Raw genomic sequence first — 20,779 nt, forward strand, 5'->3', positions numbered from 1 at the left:
GTGGAAACAGCTAAAATCAGTTTAACAAAAACAGTTAAACAACAGCTAAAACCAACTGATTTAACAACAATAGCTGAAAACCAGCTCATTTAACAGAAACAAAAAAATCTGGCTGTAACCTTTTGCCAGGGTACCCAGAGTGGTTGCTAGGGTGTTGCTATGCGGTTGCTAAGATACTCAGGGTGGTTGTTAGGGTATTGCTATGCGGTTGCTAGGGTACCCAGAGTGGTTGCTAGGGTGTTGCTATGCGGTTGCTAAGGTACTCAGGGTGGTTGTTAGGGTATTGCTATGCGGTTGCTAGGGTACCCAGGGTGGTTGCTACCCACTTCTGTTTTATATGCAGTTATAGTAGTTACATATATATGTTTTATAAAATAACATTAAATAACAAATAAAATATTTATTTCTTTCTTTTTAATGTGATTTTATTTTCATAATTTCTATTTTCATTTTAGTTAAAGTTTTAGTGATTTTATGTCATTTATTTATTTATTTAAATAAAAACCAACTAGATATAAGCTTTATTTTATTAACTTTTAGTTATTTTTGTACTTCAGCTTAAACAAAATGAAAATAAGGAATGTTGCCTTGGCAGCTAACTGATATGCAATTCATTATTTTGCCATTTTTTTTAATTCAGTTAATGTTGGAACATAAATACATATAATACACTGTTATATTGTAACATAAATAGTTATTACAATTGGACCTTATTTAATATAAATTCCTGTTTTTATTGTAAAATGTGTGTTTTGTTCTTACCTAGTTGCTTGGATGGGACATTAAATCTGAGTTTGGTTCCTCTGCAGTTTTTGAGCACGATTGTTGACGAATGTAGAGCTAATATTAATTAAAAAAGATTAATCTTATAATAAAACTTTGTTATAAATTGTATATACATATTACGTGCATGTAAATGACATGCATATGTAACAAAAGTCCTCTGTGTATTTGACCTCGTCTCTAGCTCATTCCTCATCAGCTCTGACACATTGCTCATGTTCCTCTGGATAAAAGCTTCTGCTGTATGCATGAATGTAAATGTTATTGTGTAATCCAGCAGCTATATTTATCGTGTCAGTTACGGAGTCGTCTTTCTCCGCATCAGCCAGCCATAATGACGCAGCCTGACGATTCCTGGCAACAAGACACCAATTTAGAGTTTTAGCTGATGTTCGTTTGTCCCTGCTTTGGCAGCAGATGAGTTTGTTTGTGTGACTGCGTCTCATTGGCTGGCTGTGCAGGTGAAAGGCTTTCATGAGCTTCATAATGAGTCTCATTTGAATGCGGTTGGAAGTGGATCCTGAGCTCTGGGGTTTCTGATGCTTTGAAGGTGTTTCTCAAGAGATTCACGCTGAGGAACGGCCGGAATTAGACCAAAACAGTCTGGAAACCTGCCCTAATGCTGCAAATGTGTGTGTGTGTTTTCAGCATGGAGGAGTGTGAAGCGCTCTGCACCCGCATGGCCATTATGGTGAATGGACAGTTCAAATGCATGGGAAGCATCCAGCACCTGAAGAGCAGGTGAGTGTGTGTGTGTGTGTGTAAGAAGTTAAGGCTCAGTTAATAATTGTCAATTTGAATTGAAAAGACAGACAGGATATTCAGTCAGAATTTGAACTAGAATAGCTACAATTAAATTCAAAGGAGTTCAACACAGACACACATTGAGGAATTTGTTATAGTTCACAATTTTTTGACAAAATAAGGCAGCAATTAGATTACATCTCCAATTAGGCCTAATTATTACTTCATTTTTTTAAACATTATTTTTGTCTTATCTGGTCTGGTCTTGTCTTGTGTTTGTGTAAAACAAACATCTTAATATCCTTCAAACAAGATTGGTTTACTTGAGAAGCAAATTTTTGGAGGATGAGACTCATTTCCAGAGAAACAAGGAAAAAAAAAATATATATATATATATATATGTTTGTCACACTTTAATATTTCAGATCATCAAACAAATTTAAATATTAATCAAAGATAACACAAGTAAACACAACACGCAGTTTTTGAATGAAGTTTTTTATTATGAAGGGAAAACAAAATCCAAACCCACATGGCCCTGTGTGAAAAAGTGCTTGCCCCCTAAACCTAATAACTGGTTGGGCCACCCTTAGCACCAACATCTGCAATCAAGCGTTTGCCATAACTTACAATGAGTCTGTTACAGCGCTGTGGAGGAGTTTTGACCCACTCATCTTGGCAGAATTGTTGTAACTCAGTCACATTGGAGGGTTTTCGAGCATGAACCGCCTTTTTAAGGTCATGCCACAGCATCTCAATAGGATTCAGATCAGGACTTTGACTAGGCCACTCCAAAGTCTTCATTTTGTTTTTCTTCAGCCATTCAGAGGTGGATTTGCTGGTGTGTTTTGGATCATTGTCCTGCTGCAGAACCCAAGTTCTCTTCAGCTTGAGGTCACGAACAGATGGCCGGACATTGTCCTTCAGGATTTTTTGGTAGACAGCTGAATTCATGTTTCCATTTATCACAGCAAGTCTTCCAGGTCCTGAAGCAGCAAAACAGCCCCAGACCATCACACTACCACCACCATATTTTACTGTTGGTATGATGCTCTTTTTCTGAAATGCTGTTACTTTTACGCCAGATGTAATGGGACACACACCTTCCAAAAAGTTCAACTTTTGTCTCGTCAGTCCACAGAGTATTTTCCCAAAAGTCTTGGGGATCATCAAGATGTTTTCTGGCAAAACTGAGACGAGCCTTTATGCTCTTTTTGCTCAGCAGCGGTTTTCGTCTTGGAACTCTGCCATGCAGGCCATTTTTGCCCAGTCTCTTTCTTATGGTGGAGTCATGAACACTGACCTTAACTGAGGCAAGTGAGGCCTGCAGTTCTTTAGATGTTGTTGTGGGGTCTTTTGTGACCTCTTGGATGAGTCGTTGCTGCGCTCTTGGGATAATTTTGGTCGGCCGGCCACTCCTGGGAAGGTTCACCACTGTTCCATGTTTTCTCCATTTGTGGATAATGGCTCTCACTGTGGTTCACTGGAGTCCCAAAGCTTTAGAAATGGCTTTATAACCTTTTCCAGACTGATAGATCTCAATTACTCATTTGTTCCTGAATTTCTTTGGATCTCAACATGATGTGTAGCTTTTGAGGATCTTTTGGTCTACTTCACTTTGAAGTTAGGCAGGTCCTATTTAAGTGATTTCTTGATTGTGAACAGGTGTGGCAGTAATCAGTGGCTAGAGAAACAACTCAGGTGTGATAAACCTCAGTTATGTTTTTAACGGGGGGGGGGGGGGGGGGGGGGTATTGTTAATATATATATGCTTAATTCTTGATGTCTCTGAACACAAGTCTGATTATTTTGCTTCTCAGGCACATTTATCTCTGAATTTGTTGAATTTTATCTGAGTTTGTTCTCTACTATTTTTACTGTAGAAACACTGATTATTATTTTTATTTATTTATTTATTTTTAATTGTATTTTAGCCTTTGACTTCCCTAATTTGGGCCTAAGTGAGTAAGATTTATTTTTATTTTTAAAGAAATTAATACTTTTATTCAGCAGGGATGCGTTGAATTGATCAAAAGTGACAGTAAAGACACAATGTTAGAATAGATTTATATTTAAAATAAATGTGGTTCTTTTGAACTTTCTATTCATCTATGAACCCTGAAAAATAAACTGTATTACAGTTTCCACAAAAATGTGAAGCAGCACAACTGTTTTCAGTGTTATCATAGTAGTAGTCCATATAAACAGGTAAAGGAATAGTTCATCTGAAATTAAAATGTGCTTAAAATTCACTCATACAAGATTAGGATGAGTTTGTTTCTTCATCAGATTTGGAGAAATGCAGCATTGCATCAGCAATGGATGCTCTGCAGTGAATGGGTGCCGTCAGAATGAGAGTCCAAACATCTGATAAAAACATCACAATAATCCACACCACTCCAGTCCATCAGTTAACATCTGGAGAAGAGAAAATCTGTGTGATTGTAAGAAACAAATCCATCAAGACGTTTTCAACTGAATTAGGAGAGAAATCTGCACAGATCAAGCACAGTTTACAAGCCAAAACAGCTCTAAACAAATATGTGAGACACAACAAGAGATGGACTTTTTTTCAGCTTTTGTCTTCTCAAGTGATGAGGTGACACATTTCTCCAAATCTGATGAAGAAACAAACTCATCCTAATCTCAGATGATCTGATGGTGAGCACATATTCACATCAGTCATCACTCGATGTCCTATTACAGGCTTTACGTTTAATATGTGCCTGAATTTATCTGCTCCCTCTCTCTCTGTGTCTCTCGGTTGTAATTAATGATTGTGGAGGTGTGGGCATTAATGAGTGAAGAGGCAATTAAGAGCAGCTCCCTTGATGGAGCCTCCCCTCTCTCGCTCTGCTTTATCTTTTCTTGTTCATGCTGTCTAATGGAGCAAAGCAGTAGGACAAGATCTACAGCTCTCCATCACACACCGTCTGCAGGCCTTCCTCATTCACTCCTTCCTCTCTTCTTTCCCTTCCCTTCATCCCGTCAGTCCTCCTGCGGCGTGTTTCTGCTGCCATCTGTAGGACGGCATCTCTCACGCTGCGTTCACTTCCCTCACACACTCAGCAGGGAACACACTTCTTGTCATCAAGCACAGGCCGTGCTCGAGTCGCGCAGATTGAAGGCTTGCGGTGCACGATCTGCTCGTGTAAATAAACATAACTGCCTATATAGGAATGCTTCTCTTATGGTTTTATATTTCCCGAGCATGCGGTGTTGTTGCTGTCAGTGAGTCTCCACTCATTCTGTGATTGATACAGCAAAGAAGAGATGACTTTGTCTTAGTCTCTGCTGACATTTGAGTGTTCATTCATCTTTATAGTGAGTGTGTGCTGCTGTAGGTGTTGTGAGCGAATGAGTTGTGCTAGATTTTATTTCCTCACCCTCATTTTTTAAAAACAAATGCACTGACAGTTTCATTTGATAAAAAAAAAACCTGCACATTTTTGTTAGTTAGTGCAAATCTTATCCAGTTTTTTTTTTTGTCCTAAAATTTTAATTGATTTCTGTGATCAAAGCTGTATTTTCAGCATCATATCTCCAGTCTTCAGTGTCACATGATCTTCAGAAAGTATTCTAATATACTGATTTACTGCTTAAGAAACCTTTCTGATTATTATCAATGCTGAAAACAGTTGTGCTGCTGAATATGTTTGTGGAAACTGTCACATCTGTCTCAGTATAAAAGTCTTCACTGTCACTTTTGATCAATTTAATGCATCATTGCTGAATAAAAGTATATTTTTTTCAAAAAGAAAAAATGTATTATCTAAAATTAAACTGTAAATGTGTATTTAAATATATAATTTTATGAGCTGATTTTAAGAATTAGATGTGTAACTTGTGGACACGCTTTTGGCTCTTCCCTTAACATATTTATTTATATTTTCACTTGTACAGAGTAAGTACTGCATTTAATAATAAATTAACATGTTTATGTTTACTATAAAAATAAATTAATGTACAATATGTATGAAACTTCTTAACTGTTATGGTAATTTAAAGCTCCAAACCCTCATAATACATAACATAACATGATTTTAACATGAACTATGATTGGAAATCCTACTTAAAGGGACAGTTCACCCAAAAAATAAAATTCTGTCATCATTTATTCAGCCTCAAGTTGAAGGTCTGAGTTTCTTTCTTCTGTTGACAATGAATTTTGGTAACCAAAAATATTCATCAACTTCCATATACTATGGGGAAAAAAATACTATGCTGATGGCTACCATGAACTGTTTAGTTCAACACAACAAGTGGATGGTGAGTACGGATGACAGAATTAAATTTTTTGGGTAAAATGGCCAAATATTGTAACTTCAAGCACTATACAATATTGTTACTTCACTTCACAGCAAGTGGAAAAGTGTAACTCAAACACACACCAGCCATTATCATTGTGTGCTTTTATTATTTTAAGAGCTGTCCTTTGTGTGAGTTTTTCATCCAATTCACTCCAAGAGTGTGTGTGTGTGTGTGTGTGTGTGTGTGTGTGTGTATTTGTTATTTTAACAAGAAAGATAAAAGAGTGGAGTGCTTCTAATGCATGTCAGTAATGTTGAGAGCAGAGGAAGTTTTTATAAGACAGCTACATTTCACAACAATCTACTGCTGCACACTTTATACAGACCATAAATCTGCTTCTACCTTTCACACATTCACTGTAGAAGGATGAAAATATAGAGACACCATTCATCTCTACTGCTTTGGAGGTGTATGCGTGACATGCAACCTTATTTGACTTCGTTCATGGAATGGAAAAGAAAGCTGCTTTTTTTTTTAAACAATGAAAGTAATTGTGAAGTGAGACCCAATGAAACTACTTATATTCTTATAAGTCTAATAAAGCCATATGGAAGTCTGTTTCCGCCACAAAATAAAAATAAATAAATAAAATGTAACTGTGATTGTCAAAATGCTATAGCTCAATGATAGCGTTATGATAGCCCAACGTTGTGACAGTCAAAAACTGTTGTAAATTCAAGGTTCTGAGACTAAAGTCAGAATCGCACATTTATAACACACTTTTGACTTTATTTCTCACGGTTTTGAGCTATCGTCTTGCAATTCAGCCTTTTCTACTCAAAATTGAGAGATTATTTCTCTCAATTCTGGCTCTTTACAAGTTACAATTGCAAGATGTTAACTCAAAAAAAAAAAAAAAATTTAAATTGCAATGTTAACTATCGGAGAATAACATTCAGAAGTGTGATGTGTTAAATCTGAATCCTGGAATAAAAGTCAGAATTGGGAGATGTTAACACAATTGTGAGCTGTTGTCTTGCAATTCAAACTTTTACCTCAGAATTGAGGGATTATATCTTTCAATTCAGGCTTTTTTTTTTCTCAGTTGTACAGTATATCTCTTTTAAGGCAGGATTGCGAAATGTAATCTTTGAATTTTGAGAATAAAAGTCAGAATTGTGGGATGTTAAATCTGAATTCCAACAACCAGTTAGACTTGCGGCATGTTAACTAAGTCAATAAAAAAAAAAACAGAATTGTGAGAATTCCGACAATAAAATATATAATTGCAAGATGTTAAATCAAAAGATGAAAATTTAAATTGATGAGAAGTCAGAATTGCGAGAAACTCACAGTTCTTAGGAAAATAGTCTGCGTTGTGATATGTCTGTTTGTTTTCAGTGTTCAGCGCTGAACGCATCGCATCCTATGTGGAATGAGAAAGTAGAAATAGTGCTGTTTTTATCAGATGGTGTGCAGGAACTTTTTCTTCTTCTTTGAAGTTTGTGGCAATGTTGTTGAATTCTGCATGAAATGATCTGTGGTTCATATGTGCTTTGATCTCAAACTAATCCAGGTTGTGAAGAGTTATGGCCTGTAACTCTGTGTGTGTGTGTGTGTTGCAGGTTTGGGGAAGGATACACGCTGATCATACGCGTGAGTGCCGATCATGCCGACCTGTGCACGGTGGAGACGTTTGTGCGCGACACGTTTCCCGGCAGCATTTTGAAAGAGAAACATCACAACACCCTGCAGTACCAGATCCCACAGGGAGACGGCGTTCTCGCACACATCTTCAGCCAACTCAACAAACACCAGCAGCTGCTGCATGTGGACGATTACTCTGTGTCCCAGACCACACTAGACCAGGTACACACACACACACACACACACACAGCTACACACTCACACACACACACACACACACATGTTGGTTTTTGTGGTTTATGGGGACTCTCCATAGGCGTAATGGTTTTTATACTGAACAAACTGTGTGTGCTGCCTTACACCAACCCTACACCTAAACTTAGTCCTCACAGGAGTATTTGTGCATTTTTAGATTTTCAAAAAAACACCCTTTTGAATTACGGGGACATAGGCAGTGTCCTCATAAACCACCTTCATATTGTAATGCCTCTGTCATACCCATGTCATTATACAAATTTGTGTCCTCATAAACCACATAAACATACACACACACACACACAGCTACTCACTCACTCACTCACTCACTCACTCACTTACTCACTCACACACACACACACACACACACACAGCTACTCACTCACTCACTCACTCACTCACTCACACACACACACACACACACACACACACAGCTACTCACTCACTCACTCACACTGACACACACTCACAATACACTCAAACACACTCTCTTGACGTATGGGGATCAGATCTCTGATTCTGGCCGGATCAGCTATATAAACATGAAAATAAATGAATCATCCAACATTTATATCTAGTATTCTGAAGAATCTGTAAGTGAGGATGGGAATCATAAAATATGTAATGATTCTACTTTAGATTCTGTCATTAGCATGCTTTTAAACAGAGTACTTATAGTAACAATATACTTTAAAATAACACTTAAAGCTGCAGTCCGTAACTTCGTATTTCATTAAAAATCATCTGAAAGCTCTTTTTGAGCAAGTACATAACCAGCCAGTATTCAAAACTATCTCCTTACCTGAGCCCGATTCACAACGGTGAGCTTATAATAATGTTTTCTAACTTGAGTGGTACTGGTAGGAATTCACTGGGAATTTGTGCATGCTGCCGCGTCATGTCACATCTGTAAACATAAAGCAGTTGTCACAGCTAGTATAGGCTATATCGCATGTGAGGATGGTGGTGGATTGTTTATAGCCTTTTTTCAAAGCAGCTGGAATAATTAAATTTATCATATATTCATTCATTTTCCAATCAATTAAATGTGCAACTGATTACAGTTAGCCTGCTGGGATTACACAAGATTTGTATTTTAAAGAGAGCCGGTTCTAAGGAAGAATAATTTGCTATTGGGGTCAAAATAATTTGTTTATATGAAATTCAAATGGTATAACAATTAGAGATTAAACTGTACAGAAACTCGTTTCAATCATTATATTTAATCACGGCTGTAGCATGATTTATTGTAATGTTTTTTTCCTCAGTTGGTCAGAACAAAAGTGGCAGACTTGATACTTACTTGTTCAGATGACACCGGTGTGGTGACAGACAGCCTCACATACTCCTCAAAACATTAGATTAATTCGCAGTGGAGCGGTTAACAAACTTAACAACCCACGTTAAGAAAATAATTCAGCAAATAACTGCAATTGCAGGTTTTCAAACAGAGATAGCAACAAAGAGTCAAAACTTACAGCTTTAAGTGTGAACTGAATATAATAATTTAGATAATTCCAACTGAAATAAAAAATAGTACACTTTACATTGATATTAAATACAATTAGCTGAACTGTTTTTTACCCACTTAAGTACGACTTAAGTACCTCTTTACATGTAATTTTATTATTACTTCTATTGTCTTTGAAATATGGTTAAAGTACTGTTGAATGTACGGACAAGCATTTATAATAAAATAAATATACTTTAATGTCATTCCTATTGAAATTTCTGTCATGTATTTAAATATATTTGTAATTACACATTTGTAATACATTGCAATTATGAATATTTAAAAATACATAAGATTAACTGCAATATTGAATAACACTACAGTTGACATTATAATCAAGTACTTTACATATGCTTTAGTATGTTAGTCAACACATCAAAATAAGTGCAGTACTATAAAACACAACAACGGATTATTAAAACATAATTATTTAAAATGCACTTAAAAAAAAAACTTTTAATTTGACATTACTACAAAATTAAATTCAGATATTTAGATTTTAGATTTCCATTTTCCATTCCTTTAAGCATGACAAAAGATCACTGAAACAATGATTTGAAATGAATTTTAAAGTCTTTTAATTTTACATTATTTACACTTTTTAAAATTGCGCTTAATTGTGTTTAGAAAGTCACTTAAGTGGCCTTTTATTTCATTAATATTGCATGATCTGCAAGTACAGATTTGACGTATACTACAAGTGCACATTCAACACAATTAAGCACACTTATTTGTCATATACTTGATGATTCCGGTTCTTTATAGTGACAGTTTGCTCAAAATTATCATATCATTTTTTGGAAAACAAAAGAAGATATTTTGATAAATGCCTCAATGTTTTTGGGGTTTTTTTCTCCATACATTGGACATCAATAGCCACTAGTACCTTACGGTTTGGTTACCAGCATTTAGACAGTGTCTGCAAATATATGCATCCATGCATGATTTACATACATGAGTTTTCAGGGTTTTGTCCTGGGAAATTATTAAGCACTTCTCTCCATCAGAAATGTCTTCTCGCCGCAGTGACTTTCGTGCGACTCTTTCAGTCATTCTCCAGACACACTTGCTGTACAGTAAATGCTTGGCGACTGCAGTAAATCATTGTTTGTCCGTCCTGTCAGCGTGAAGTGTTGCTCTTTACCTGCGATATCATCCGCAGTCTCACACACTCTATACAGGGATTGAGTCTGAACTCGTGACTGCAGTCTTTATCTCTGTGAGGAAGATCCCAACACTTCCTGCTCTGTCGCGGCGTGTTTCATCTGAGCGTATGCCTGCTGTCTCTTGCAGCACATACCAATATTACTGCCAACTGAGAGTCAAAACACATCACAGAACGCCTACTAGCCGAACCAAACATATCTGATATAAACCAAATTATAGAGCAGAAATCAATGCTAAATCTGATTCTGAATGATTGAACTGAACGGTTTTATCAATGCTTTGCAGATTAAATAAAAAATAATAAATACTAATTTTGTTGTAATTTAAAAAAGTATTTGAATTTGAAAAAAAAAAAAAAACACTGTGATACCAGACAGTAGAAATCAAGAGATCAGACAATCATTGTTTTGTGGATTAAATTACATTAAAATAAATTAAATTGACTTAACTGTATTCATTTTGTTGTAACTTAGGAAAAAACTAACAAAAAAAGCTTGATAGATAATGTTTTTTAAAGATTTCAGTTTCAACCAGTCATTGTTTGAGGTTAAAATTAAAATTAAATATACAGTAAAATGTATATAATAGAAAAATAATTACTAATAATTATGAATAAAAAAATGAATTTTAAAGATGTGGTGCTATGATGGCAGACTGCTATATATATATATATATATATATATATATATATATATATATATATATATATATATATATATATGGATGGATGGATGGATAGTTTTTTTTTTTTTTTTACAAAATAGTCTGTCAATCTCTCTTTGGCCTTTTTCCCCCATTGGATTTTTTTTTATGTATTAGAAGCAGTTTATTTGAATAGTAAAGTCATAGCACTATGATGTACGATGGTGTTTTAATGCCACGTTAAACAAAAAAAATAAAATCGAAAATTACAAGAATAAAGTCGTAATATTTTGAGAATAAAGTCGAAATGTTTCAAGAATAAAGATTATAGTTATAATATTTAACAGTCCATAGTCCCCTCATGCTTTAAGCAGTCCACCATTGTTCCTGTCCCCAAGAAACCGCAGCCCACCTGCCTAAACGACTATCGCCCTGTAGCCCTCACATCAGTACACATGGGACTTACATACCATTTGTCTTTGTCTTTAGTATTCCTTTTACTCACTTACACACTTTACTGCACTGCACAGCACACGGACACTTTATCACTGACATACACTTTACTTTTTATAGAATCTATATAGAATCATATTCTATTTTTTATTCCTCATATCTATTTTTATTCTCATATCTATTACAAAAACAGTTGTTCCTGTTCAGTCTGTTAATAAATATCAGATTCTTGATATTAAGTTGTTTCCTCGAGTCCTTAAAATCGACTCTTCCGCATCCCAGTAAGATGATGCAGCTGCTCGGGTGCAACAATATTCAAATCAATTCTGGTGGCCTGGCCACTTCTCCCGGTGCTCTCAATGCGGGCCATTTGCAGGCTATACTCCCAAAAACTTTAATTTCTACAATTTAAATTCTCAAATCATTTCGACGTTATTCTCGAAACATTTACACTTTGTACTCGCAGTATTTTGACTTTATTCTCATAATATTTCGACTTTATTCTCAAAATATTACGACTTTAATCTCGTAATCTTAGATGTTTTTTTATTTTTTAAAGAGGCACTAAAACACCGTCATAATGATGCCAGTCAGATCAAGAAATTACTTTTAAATATTTCATTTTCAGTTAAAATTCAATTCAATTCAATTGCAAATGTCTCATTGGTTTCCTTTTTTTTGCAATTTGAATATTTGAATTGAATGTATTTAAATTTTAAAAACAAAGCATTGTGATGCCAGACAGACATTATTTTAAAGGCTAAACATGTCTCAATAGACAATGTCTGCATTGTAGAAATGACTATAAAGAGACACAAAGAGACTGACATTTAAATGCGAGTGGTTTCTTCCTCATTTGACGTGTTTCTCTGTCTTTTTCAGGTTTTTGTGAGTTTTGCACGGCAGCAGCGTGATGAAGAGGATGGTGCATTTGAGAACGACGTGGATCTAAAAGATGAAATACAAACATCAGCAACTTAAATCAAACATCAATCAGCAGAAACCAGGCACTTTACCAGAGTTATTTATTTATTTGACATCCAAATCTCCATGTAGACCGCCAAGATTTAAAGCTTTAAAACGTCCAACCAAGAACAGAGAGAGAACCTTCAGGAAACCTCAGGGTCGTTTTTATACAATATTCTTATCAGTGAAATAATTTGCACTGCGTAACATTATATGCTTTATATTTTTAATGACTTATGAATGCAAAGATATATATTTAAATTTGCATTGTGTACTGTAACAAACTGTGAAAAAAAAAGATGGAGTTTATATTTGACTTTATATCAAACAACAGAAAGACATTTTAGCTTTATTGTCGATCTGTTTTCTAGTTGTCACTTGTACTTATTGAAAGACCACATGCATTGATTTTTGCTTTTGAATCTCAGGACTAAAATGTCATGCACTTTAGAACAGCTTTTCCCAACCTTTACTGTCTTACATGCCTGTACTACAACGTCAATAAGACTCAGAGTATAAAATTTAAAACAAATTAAAATATACTTGTCATATTTTCTCTCATAGCTTTTACAAGCAAAATCAAAATCTGTTTTGTCTTTTAGTCCACATGTAGCTGTGGTTGGGAATCACTTGGCTTTATGTCTGTAGGAAACACTCATGTGTGAGCGAAAAGATCTATGCAACGGGAAATGCAACAAGAACAGTTTCAGAGAATATCTCAGCACTTTCTCTATGCGCTCTTAATCCTGCCGTTTATTCAGCATTCGTATGCACTCCCATGATCCTGTGCGTCTGCCGCTCGGATGTTTGTTCTGCTTATTGCTTTATGCACAGACACACATTAAACATTTGCACACTCTGCCGAGCCTCGGCTTTCATTTCACAGATTCAACCTTTCCTGCTGCAGTCAGATCCAAAGACACTTGCTTCGGCTCGTTTTCTGTTTCTTTTTCCAGTCATGATCTTTAAGTAGCTGATTTTCTATTACATCTTCCTACAAGAAGCCACGCTTTTGCAGCTGGGTCATCCTTGTAATGCATTAACTTTTCCCTGTGTAGCATATGCTTGCGAATGCGTATGAAGTGAGTCTTAAGAACTAGAAGAAGAGGCTCTATGAAGCTACTCACACGGGCCTGTAATTGCACAGAGAATGGTTGTAGCCCCATAAGCTGATATTTGGAAGTCAGCCGAGGCCGCATTTAACGTCGCCATTAGCGAGAGCAAATTCTGGTTTCAGTCTCAGTATGTGAGAGCGCTCAAGTCCCGACTTGAAGAGCAATTATAGAATAGCAGTTGAAAATGCTTAGTCCTGTTCACAGCACCAGCCAAACTTGGCATTTTGCGAGAAAATGCAAAACTGGTGATGGGAATAATGTGATATAGGAATATAATATGAAAGAAACTATTAATACTTTTGATGGTGAAAAGTTGCAGTACTTTTCCGAACAAGTGCAAAAGCATTCAAATATACATTTGCCCTCCCATCTTTCATTTTTCTTTCATGTCCATTTAGGTACAGGTGGGTTTAATGTATATCACAAATTCTTGATTAATTAGTAGAGAATTAAAAAAATATACATTTGCATGCAAAAATTCTCAAGAGACTTCACATTTGCACACAAGTTTTGCGCTTCCTCTGAGAAACTTTATACTTGCTAGAAATAGTTTTGCATTTCCTTAATCGCACACAAGATTTGCATTCCTCCCTGATAAAGTTTGCATTTGCATGCAAACATTTTGTTCCCCCAAGAAACTTTACATTTGCACACTAAAGGTTTGCGTTTCCCGACAACAAACTTTATTTGCATGCTAAAATGTTGTCATTCCCCACATGAAACTTCACGTTTGCTCACAAAAATGTAATGCTTCCCAAAGAAATTTTACACTTGCTAGTAAATGTTTTGCATTTGCTGGCAGAAGCTTTGCATTTACCCAAGAAACACTATTTTTTTGTTTTTTCTGTAAAATGTCCAGACCTCAATGAGAAACACACACACACACACACACACACGAGCTGCAGGCCTGTTGTCAAGTTCAATATAATTTTCAACCTTAAATTACAGCCTCTTTGCAAAGCTGCATTAACTTGTCATTGCCATAGACTCTTTTGTCTTCCTCTCTGCCTTTGTAAGGCATTTTACAATTAGGATGAAGACAAGTAGTGCCGAAATAGATGAGTTTTCAGTTGTTGCTTGAAGATTGACAGGGATCCGGCGTTCCGAATAGGGGTGGGAAGATTATTCCACCAGCCAGGAATGATGAACGAGAATGTTCTGGAGAGTGATTTTGAGCCTCTCTGTGATGGTACCACAAGGCGTTCTCACTAGCAGATCTCAGACTTCTGGAGGGGATGTAGGTTCGTAATAGTGAGTGGAAGTAGGAGGGTGCTGAGCCTGTGGTAGTTCTGTATGCAAGCATCAGTGTCTTGAACTTGATGCGAGCTCCCACTGGTAGCCAGTGCAAGGAAATGAAGAGAGGTGCAACATGCGCTCTTTTGGGCTCGTTGAAGATCAGTCGTGCCACTGCATTCTGAATCATTTGTAGAGGTTTGATTGTGTTTGATGGCAGACCAGCCAGAAGAGCATTGCAGTAGTCCAGTCTAGAAACGACAAGGGCCTGGACAAGAAGTTGTGCAGCATGCTTTGTCAGAAAGGGCCTGATCTTTCTGATGTTGTGTAGTGCAAACCTGCAGGATCGAGCAGTCTTTGCAATGTGCTCTTTGAAGGTCAGCTGGTCATCAAAGATTACACCAATATTTCTGACCGAAGTTGATGGGGTAATCATTGATGAGCCGAACTGAATCATGAAGTCATGCTGTAGAGTCGGAGTGGCAGGGAAGACAAGAAGTTCCGTCTTTGCGAGGTTGAGCTGTAGGTGATGTTCTTTCATCCACGCCGAGATGTCCGCCAGGCAGCCTGAGATCCGTGCAGCTACCGTTGGGTCATCTGGTTGAAAAGAGAGATAGAGCTGCGTGTCATCGGCGTAGCAGTGATAGGAGAAGCCATGTGCATGTATGACGGGACCCAGCGATGTATTGTATGTGGAGAAGAGGAGGGGTCCAAGAACCGATCCCTGAGGAACTCCAGTGACCAGTTGATGTGGTTTGGATACCTCCCCTCCCCAGGTCACCCTGAAAGATCTACCGGTGAGATAGGATTCAAACCAGCGAAGTGGAATCCCAGTGATGAGAGGGTTGACAGGAGAATCTGATGATTGACAGTGTCAAAAGCAGCAGAAAGATCCACCAGAATGAGGACTGATGATTTGGAATCAGCCTTTGCAGTTCGCAGGGCTTCAGTGACTGAGAGTAGCGCAGTCTCTGTTGAATGGCCACTCCTGAAACCTGACTGTTTAGCATCCAGTTTGTTGTACTGTGAAAGAAACCGCGAGAGCTGGTTGAAGACAACTCGTTCGAGTGTTTTCCCTACAAATTGAAGGAGAGAGACAGGTCTGTAGTTTTATAAAAGAGAAGTGTTTAATGTAGGTTTTTTGATCAGTGGGGTTACCCGAGCCTGCTTGAATGCTGTGGGGAAGATGCCTGTGAGGAGAGATGTGTTGATAATGTGTGTGAGTGCTGGTAAGAGTGTGGGAGAGATTGTTTGGAGAAGTGGTGAGGGGATTGGGTCGAGAGGACATGTTGTAGGATGGCTGGAGAGGAGAAGTTTGGATACTTCTGCCTCGGTGAGGGGACAGAAGGAGAAGATGGGAGTTAGAGCAGTGGATGAGGTTTATTGGAGGTCCTGTGGAGTTGAGAACTGGTTACTGATTGTTCTAGTTTTGTCTGTGAAAAAAAGAGGCAAAGTCGTCAGCGGTTATCAAAGTGGTGGGAGGTGAAGGAGGAGGACAGAGGAGAGAATTAAATGTTCTGAAGAGATTACGCATGTCTGGAGCGCTGTTGATCTTGTTGTGGAAATGTGAGGATTTGGCAGTGTGGACTTCAATAGAGAAAGATGAAAGCAAAGACTGATACCTACTCATACCTATTTGTGATTCTGTACTGGAAAGATTATCATTCTTGGAATATGTTCAATAGTTAGGATCATTATGTTGAATCAGAGTAAATTACACAGCACTAATGTTGACTCTTCCGGCAATAATTATTTTTTTCTTTGCATTACGTACTGTAGGCAGTGATTCGCTGACTGAACACAAATACTAAGCCATCCCTGTGAGGAACATGTTTGGTTGTTATGGCAACTGTTAAGCATTGATATTGAGCCAGTAACAGCATTATGAATGAGACAAACTATTTTGGCCATCAAACACACACACACACACACACACACAGACTCTCTTTCTTTTCAAATACACTGGTGAAAGACACCAAAGAACAACACTTTAGACGTTAAACTGAAGCTAAACAGCGCAAAATCAACTACTCACTGCTGTAAATTGCTTTGACTTTAACGATTTTCCAAGGACCACATCAATGCAATTAATGGTTATGAAAAATCATTTTAATTACTTTATCTATTATTCATCAGGACTTGCTTTTATTAAATATTAAAGTGCATCGCACTGCAACTCTCTCTGTCAGTTAGAAAATTGCATGTCACTTATCAGTGTTTCCAAGGTCAGTTAAAAATCGTTTGTAATTTTACCACTGAAGTGAATCTAATGCATTCTGAGATACAAGAGAGTCAGGAAACACAAACTAGCATCCCACTGGCCCTCGTCCTTACAAAAACACACCCTCGCAGGGCATCAGACCTGGCGCCCAACGTAGGGTCAGGACTCGCCCAGCAGAAAGAAGCTGATTACAGTCTGTTGCTCTCATTCGCTTTCCATCTCTTTATCTTCGCTTGCTTTCACTCCACACGAGCCGTGGCACACTTCACTTCGGTGTTCAAACTGAAGCTCCAGTTTGAGGGAGCAGCAGGTTTTTCTGAGCCGCAGGGGTCGATCTGCAGCCGGCCAGCAGTATTGAGGTTGTCAGCGGGTGTTTGGTAGACACCATTTACACCAGCTGGCACCAAAACTTATGCAAGGTTCACTCGGTTACCTTTGAACATCTCTGTTAAATGTCAGCTCGCCTGTCTCTGCATGGACGATTCCTTCACCTGTTACTATATTTGGCTAACATGGAGATTTTAAATTCTAAGTCTATTTGTAAGCTTAATATTACTTGTGTGAAAGATCAATTATAACCAAGAAAAAAAAAAAAAAAAGATTTTTTGGTTTCCTTTTTTACTATTCAGTGAATACTTGTGAAGAAGTATACTTTAAAAAGAAAATTATTTCCAAGTACTCTTTTCTTTTTTTGTTAAAGATATACTGAAAATATAAAGTAAGTGCAAACTCAATGTTTTCAGACACTTAAGTGTACATTAATCACAAATGAATTAAAATTCGGTATAGTTTATCTGTACCAAATGCTGTTATAGTAGAACTTTAACATGCCTTTTTGATCCACTTAACTTCATCTTTATATGTAATTTCATAATTACAGCTATTGACTTTCAAATATGGTTAAAGTACTGCTGAATGTGCTGAGCTGAAGTTGTATGTATTCAAATATTTGTAACTGCACATTTCTAATGATGACATTTAAAGTTAATATAATGTAAACACAATAAAATGCAGATTTTATTGTGTTTACATTATATTAACTTTAAATGTAATATTGAATAAAACACTACAATTAGAATTATAATAATAATTATTAAAGTAATAGTACTTTATTTGTGCTTTAATATTAGTCAACACATAAGTGTACTTATTTAAAACACAACATAAGTATTTAGACAAATTAAAATGTACCTTAAAACTTTACATTTGAAAGTATTACAAAGTAGAATAAAGGTTTGTTTTTGTTTTTTGTTTTTACATTTCAATGAATTAATTTCCCTTGTGAAGAAATACACTTTAACATACTTTTTAAATGAGTACTTATTACAGACATAATATTAAAGAATATACTAGAGTTGTTGTATATATTGAGAAAACGAGAGGGCTGAGCACCGAACCCTGAGGTACCCCAGTGTTCAGCTGCTGTGACTAAAACACTCATCCCCTCCAAAATACCTTGAGGCTTTTATCCATGAAGTAGGACTCAACCAGGGAAGTACAGATCATTGAAGGTGTGATGGAGCCTTTCGAAGGGCAGTGTGTTGTAGTAGTTTAGTTTTTGATCCAAAAGTAGGGGATTTAATGACAGCTGGGGATTTTAATGACAGTGCGCTGTCCACAGTAAAATGTGCTGAGTTTTATTAAGCAGTAAAATTTTAATGTGGGCTTCGGGACAGGTTTCAGGCAGAGCATGGATTTTGACATGTTTCTGAGTGACGGCTTCTGATATGCATGTGTGTGAATCTATAAGCATAAAACCAGAATCAAGGGGAAGCAGGGATTCTTTATCAATTGATGCATAGCAGCTTCAGGAAAAGTGCTCTAACAGATCTTTTGAGCATTACTGCCGCATACACACAAACACATAAGAAAGATTTGCATTGTGATTCCAACTTGTTAAAAATTAAGGGATGTGAAGGATTTAAATCATTCAATTAAAAAATCTTTTTAATTGTATTTTTAATCAGCAGCTTTTAAGTTATTGTCCTTAATCATATCATCAGAGTCATATCAGAGTGAAGTGTGTGTGTGTGTGTGTGTGTGTGTGTCCATTTTTTTGTTTGTTTTTTTTTTTTTGTGGTTTTTAAAATCTGGCTTCATTGGCCAAGTTGCAACTTTTCTAGGAATTGCTAAACAATAGTGTTTGAAATGCTTGCAAATGACAACATTTCCACAAAAATATTCAGCAGCACTTTTTTTCTTTTTTTTAAACCTTGATAATCAAAAATGTTTCATGAGCAACAAATCAGCATATTAGAATGATTTCTGAAGGATCGTGTGACACTGAAGACTGGAGTAATGATGCTGAAAATACAGCTTTCATCACAGCAAAAAATTAAATGTTACTATATATTCACACAGAAAACAGTTATTTTAAATTGTAATATTTCACAATTTTACTGTTTTTACTAGATTTTAATAGGAGCAGAAGATAATTATTTCATAAAATCTAAACTTTAGATTTTGGACAGTCTGAATGTATGTGGAACAAATGTATTAACGTTTTGAAAGACTTAATACTTTATTTACTTTTATTTTGATTGTATTATTTATTGTAATCATTATTGTATTTATTTTAATTTCATGCATTTTGTTTTAATCTACTGTTTATTGATTTATATAAATATAAATAATTTATCAAATATTTTTCTTTGAAAAAATATTGACCCCAAATATTTATATTTCCTTTGAGACTTAATTCTTTCAAAAACATATCTTTCTGAAACACAGTGTTGTGTGTGCTATCAAATAGTTACTAGCCATATTTTGCATATTTTAAACACAATGTTCATTCATTTATATCACCAGTTGAGAGTCACATCATTTTGTCCTCATTGGTAAGTCATTAAAAGTCACTAAATGAATATTTGTAATTCCAGCGATTGGCAGATGTGTCAGAAGTTAATTTTGGGGTGTGTGTGTGTGTGTGTGTGTGTGTGTGTGTGTGTGTGTGAGAGAGAGCGTATGTCGCTGCCCTTCTATCAGCAGTGGTTTTGCTCTCCTGCTGGTGATTGTGGCATCAGGTTCACAGGGCAGGACTGAAGGTTCCCACAACAATCTGTTCTCTCTCTCTTTCTCTCACACACAAGTCCTTGTGTGCCATATGGATGCAGAGCTGCTCATGTCAGATCCTGAGATGAATGTGCATGGAAAATGAGATCGAGCAGAACCTGTTGAGAGAGAATCATTCCAGCGATTCAGAGGTGAGACGTCCTTGACCCATAAAACGTGCATGTGAAGAGTCATCTGAATGGTGTACACTCACATCAAATGGAGACTGTACCCATAATAGTTTATTCTAATCGTTGTAAATAATATATAACAGCTGAATGACATGATGCTCTGTGTTTCACTAATTGTCTGATAGAATCCCTGGCGCTCATTGGCTGCTGCTTCTGTAGATATGCTAGTAGCATATTGTAGGTTAAAATTAGAGCTAAAATTACACAACAACATATTTATTATTGTGATTTACTGGCGGAAACAACGGGGAGAATCAGTACCTGTATGGACGAAGAAGCAGAAAATCTCTGAAGACAGAAATACAGATAAAGACAAAAACGAGTGTAAACATCAGGAAATATGAGTAGAAACTCCTAGTTATTTTCTAAAAGATACAGGAGTGTCTTTTGTTGGACAGTGAAGTGAATTAATTACTGTGATTGCTCTCTAAAACAAGTAACAGAAGAAACAAAGCATTTCAAAATGTTGAATCAGTTGCTTCACAAAAAGCCACACGCTGTAAATGCGTAAAAACTGTAAATTAAATGCAATGAAATCTCAACCCAA

General features: G+C 36.5%; 1 protein-coding gene across 1 annotated transcript in view; it reads left to right on the forward strand.

Moving 5' to 3' along the window:
• The window catches only part of LOC306881704 (phospholipid-transporting ATPase ABCA1-like), a gene marked incomplete at its 5' end in the record, with an annotated part of 140,791 nt that extends 127,836 nt beyond the window's left edge, over window positions 1–12,955 (forward strand). Inside the window, 3 exons of the mRNA XM_079435923.1 lie at window positions 1,432–1,524; window positions 7,404–7,647; window positions 12,338–12,955. Coding sequence (XP_079292049.1) covers window positions 1,432–1,524; window positions 7,404–7,647; window positions 12,338–12,436 — 436 coding nt within the window. The 3' untranslated portion in view covers window positions 12,437–12,955. The remainder of the gene's footprint in view (window positions 1–1,431; window positions 1,525–7,403; window positions 7,648–12,337) is intronic.
• Window positions 12,956–20,779: the final 7,824 nt, after the last annotated feature.

This window comes from Barbus barbus (genome assembly GCF_936440315.1).
Source record: "Barbus barbus genome assembly, chromosome: 2".
Classification (NCBI taxonomy): domain Eukaryota; kingdom Metazoa; phylum Chordata; class Actinopteri; order Cypriniformes; family Cyprinidae; genus Barbus; species Barbus barbus.